A 4,429-nucleotide genomic window follows, 5' to 3' on the forward strand; every position below is an offset into this window, starting at 1 on the left:
CCACCACCTTAGTCTGCAGCCGCTCTAGGGTGGGTGAGTGACAGATCCACAAGACCAGCTGCTGCTCACTGAGACGAGCTGCTGGACAGTTAGGGACTGGAGGCCGGCTGGGATTTTAAAAACACATTTGAAGCCTCTTATTTTGTGGCTGCCATCTTAAGTAAAGTCAAAGCAAAATGGTTCTTTATATAGAGTCATCTGAGAAAAAACACTAAATATAGAGTTGAAATAAACCTGACAAGATGGACGTTTGGACATATCCTGTTGCATATCAATCAAGCATAATAAATGTTTGTCCCCAGTCAAAATAGAACTTGAACTTTACTCTTGGTGCTGTTAGCATCGTGGTTTGGCTTTTTATAAGCGGCCCTTGTTTACTGAAGACAGTAAACAGCAAGAGCTTCAGCACTTTAACTTATCCATGTTAATAAATACAGCATTAATGTATGTAAGTTTATTAAAACAATCTGATATTAAAGATGACTCGGGTTGTAATTCAGTAGCCCCCTTTATAGGCATCACTTCTAAAAACTCATTCTTTACATAACTTTATGTTGTACACCCATGCTGAGTGCTCGCACTGTATCACGTTTTACATGTGCTCTGACAAATGGAGACATACAGCACACAAACACTTGCCGTTATTACATCTGCTTTTGTTTTAATACGGAAGCTATTTTTGAAAGCATTCCAGTTCAGTGATGTAGATGTTCAAATCCATCCTCTGCCTGTGTCTGAACTCCATATTTAGAGCTACACAGGGTGAACTACACATGCCTTCCAATCAACCTTTTGTTGAACCCAGACAACCGCCAAACTTATATACATAATGCAACTACATACACTTTATGATACAATCAATTATCAGGCACTACGATAAGCTGTCATTTTAAGGGTTCCATGACATGGTGTTCATTGGATGCTTTTATTTAGAAATTAGTGGTCCCCTAATACTGTAAGTCTCTTTCCCAAAATTCAGCCTTGGTGCAGAATTAGAGCCACTAGGACCAGTCCCACAATGAGCTTTCCTTAGGATGTGCGATTTCTGGGGGGGGCAAGGTGGAGGCTGGGGGTGTGGCCTTGACCAACTGCCACTTTGTTTGTTTGAAACCCAGGATGTCTCTCTCTCATGGACGGGCCAAATTCTCTTGGCGAGCAAAGCAGAGAACGGGGAGGTAACCTTGCCCCTTATGACCTCATAAGGGGACTTCAATCCTCATTTACTTCTACGCGCCGACTGCATCACAAACATTACTACTGTCTTCTGTGAGTTTTAAACATAGACTGTATAAAATAGGGTTAGGGTTAGCCAAGCTAAAAAAATTCTAGTCCATAACACAATCATAAATCAGTACATGGCAAAAGCACTAAATCCTCACAATTGAGAAGCTGAAACCAATAAATGTTGGGATAATATGAATTAAAAGTATTTTTTAAAAATAAATAAAAAAAGATGCAGGAGTAAATTAAGAGGTCTAAACCCTGGTAAATAGATGAAGGCCATGAATGAAGTTAAGGTCAACATCCAGCAGAGATACTAAGTATTTTTCAACACGGGACATTTATGGCGTTTTTCCACTGCATTGTACCTACTTGACCCGCCTCTTTTGGTTTTCCATTATGATAAAAAGTCCCTGGTACCTGCTAACAGGTACTTTTTTTAGTAATACCTCATACAAGGTTCCAAGCAAGCTGAGGCAATACCAAAGGGTAAATTGAAAACCCGCAAACTACTGATTGGTCAGAGAGAATCATCACTATTCACTGTGTCTTCATTGCTAGCCACAAACGGGGGTGTCCTGAAACCCACTGTGTTTAAATAGTTTAGCCAGCGTTTTTTTTTTTTTGCTGGCTCCAGCTCTTTTGAAACAAATTTGTCTTCTGGCTGTGGCAACAACCACATGCAGAGAATCAAAAGCAAACACACCTTCGACATTCTGTATGTGTTGCGTTAGGTCACGTCAGTTTTCTGCGACGACGACCAGCCACGCTCGCCTCACACATAAGGCGGTACTAATCTACCATGGAAAAAGGAGGACGGGGCACCAAATCGAGGCGAGTCGAGCAGGTACCATTAATAGGAAAACGCCATTAGTGGCAGATAACCTCCCGAGGTGAACAGTGCTTAGAGTAATGGAGAGGCACATTGCAGTGGTGTTGGGGATTAGCACACGGCTTTACAGAGAGTTTCCTGGGTCTAATGCTCCATCTTCTACATTTCTACACAGCAGGAGCTGCTAGCTAACAGCTCACAGGTAAACTAATAAGGAAGTAGTAATATGAAATGTTTTACAGGAAACTAAAGAATGGTTTTTTTTTCTGTCTCCCTTGTGCCTTCTCAGGTCATCTGTGAATATTTTTGATCAGATAGAATTATGCAGCTAATAATAGCCAATGCCTGATCCGTACTCTTATGACTCTCTTCAGTTCCTCTTTCTTCCTAGTCCTTAAAAACATCAAATCCCATCAGTGCCTCGCCAGAATCGAAACAGACTTACCAAAAAAATCTGCAAATGGATCTCTGCCGCCAAAGAATTCCCTGAAAACGTCATCGGGATTACGGAATGTGAAGCCGCCACCATAGTGATCATAATGGCCTCCTGTAAAACATATATTATCATCAAATATTATCTGATATATTCATATCAGAGGTGGGATTTTAAACAGAACTATTGCAAGTCATAAAAAATACCAACGCATTACCAAGCTGTTTGTATTTTATTTGAATGAATAACGGGTGGCTAAATTACTTTCAGAATAGTGGAGGAACCAAGGTGTTAAAAAAAGATTAAGTCTACAGAGACTCAAAATGATCTTATTGTTATTCCTCATCATATTTTACCATTTCCATATTAGAATTGACTACTAAAAATCGTATCAATCATCTCCGTCGCACTGAAATGATTATTTTGAAAGCAGTCTCCTTACCTCCTCCTGCTGAAAGGCCATCTTTGCCATATCTGTCATAAGTACTCCTCTTGTTTTCTGTTGTGGGAAAAGTAAGACTTTAAATAAGATAGAAAAACAGATAATACAGACCAACAGAATGATAATTCCCACATTCTTTTATTGTAAACCTCAGGGTCACGAAAGTCTTCACACTGAAAAGTATGTGTTAGCATTCAATTATCAATTTTTTTCTTTTCACTGCGAGTACAGTTTGTAATCAAAAACATGTCCACATTTCCACATCAGCTATGTGTTTTAAGCATTTAATTCATCACTTATTTGCTGTGATGTATTTAGCTGCTTTTCAATGGTCAAATAAAGTTTATTGGTAAAATAAATAAGCGTAGTACACAAGAACACGGCACAGGACCCACTCACTTTAGCATAAACAATCCTGACAATGTGAACTGAGAATGTGAAAAATACTTGCTTCGTGTGACAGGGGAAATAAAATGAAAATGCTGCAGGCTTCTGTTGTGTTCTCAAGCCTACATTTAAATTCCATAACATAACATTTTTATATTTGCATCCTTATTCTGGTAATTTATCCACTTAAGAAACAGAATCATGAGAAATAACTCAATTTATTATTAATTTTATAATTTATATTCTTTCTTGATCCCCTATGGGGAAATTTCAATTTACACTTTGTTGTCATAACACATAGGCCTAAAATTTGCACACATGTTCAGGTCCTATACATGCACTAATGGAGAGATGTCAGAGTGCGGCATCAGACTGCGATGCTGAACAGGCCCCCTGAGCGGTTGTGAGGGGATTCGGTGCGTTGCTCAACCCCAGGGGGTGAACTGGCATCTCACTAGCTACCAGTGCACACTCTGTACTTTGGTCCGTACGGGGACTTGAATCAGCAACCCTCCAGTTCCCTACCCAACTCCCAACGGACTGAGCTACTGCCACCCCCGAACCTGCTTTATACATACGATGCATGGCACATTTTACACAATACTTTTTTGTTACTGACATAAACGTGATAGGACAATCTATAAAAAACTGTTAAGTACTGTAAGTTGGAATCATATGCCCAGTCAAATTAATAGTTTTGTTAACATATATTAGAATTGGACAGACTGTTTTGAACTTGACTGTATTTTTTTCGGGGCCGCATGTAGGAAAACATGATTGATAATTCTGATATCAGTTCCAAAAACCTAAATTTATCATACTGGTAAAAGCAAATTGACACCCTACTCCTTCCAAAGATGTATGTTTCTTAATGTTCGGAGACACACCAATCCTAAGATTGATATACAGTATTCATCACTTAACATGGCTATATTGCATATGTTCTCCCTCGACAGAAGAACCTTACCATCTGATAGCACTTCATATGCCTCTGACAGCTCTTTGAACCTTTTTTCTGCTTCTTCTTTGTTTTCTGGGTTCTTGTCTGGATGCCACTTCAAAGCCAATTTTCTGTAACTGAAACACAAATGTAAATGTAAATGTGCTGTATTTA

General features: G+C 39.2%; 1 protein-coding gene across 3 annotated transcripts in view; it reads right to left on the reverse strand.

Moving 5' to 3' along the window:
- Positions 1–4,429, reverse strand: part of dnajb6b (DnaJ heat shock protein family (Hsp40) member B6b) — an 11,150-nt gene that overhangs the window by 2,565 nt on the left and 4,156 nt on the right. The window contains exons 3-5 of one of the 3 annotated variants that reach the window (XM_032504347.1): positions 4,283–4,392; positions 2,929–2,985; positions 2,499–2,600 (exon numbers count right to left, since the gene is read on the reverse strand). In XM_032504347.1, coding sequence (XP_032360238.1) covers positions 2,499–2,600; positions 2,929–2,985; positions 4,283–4,392 — 269 coding nt within the window. Of the gene's footprint in view, positions 1–2,498; positions 2,604–2,916; positions 2,986–4,282; positions 4,393–4,429 lie in introns of all 3 variants that reach the window. The other 2 variants (XM_032504348.1, XM_032504349.1) reach the window with 2 other exon arrangements.

The sequence above is a fragment of the Etheostoma spectabile genome, chromosome 22, assembly GCF_008692095.1.
Source record: "Etheostoma spectabile isolate EspeVRDwgs_2016 chromosome 22, UIUC_Espe_1.0, whole genome shotgun sequence".
NCBI classification, from domain to species: Eukaryota; Metazoa; Chordata; class Actinopteri; order Perciformes; family Percidae; genus Etheostoma; species Etheostoma spectabile.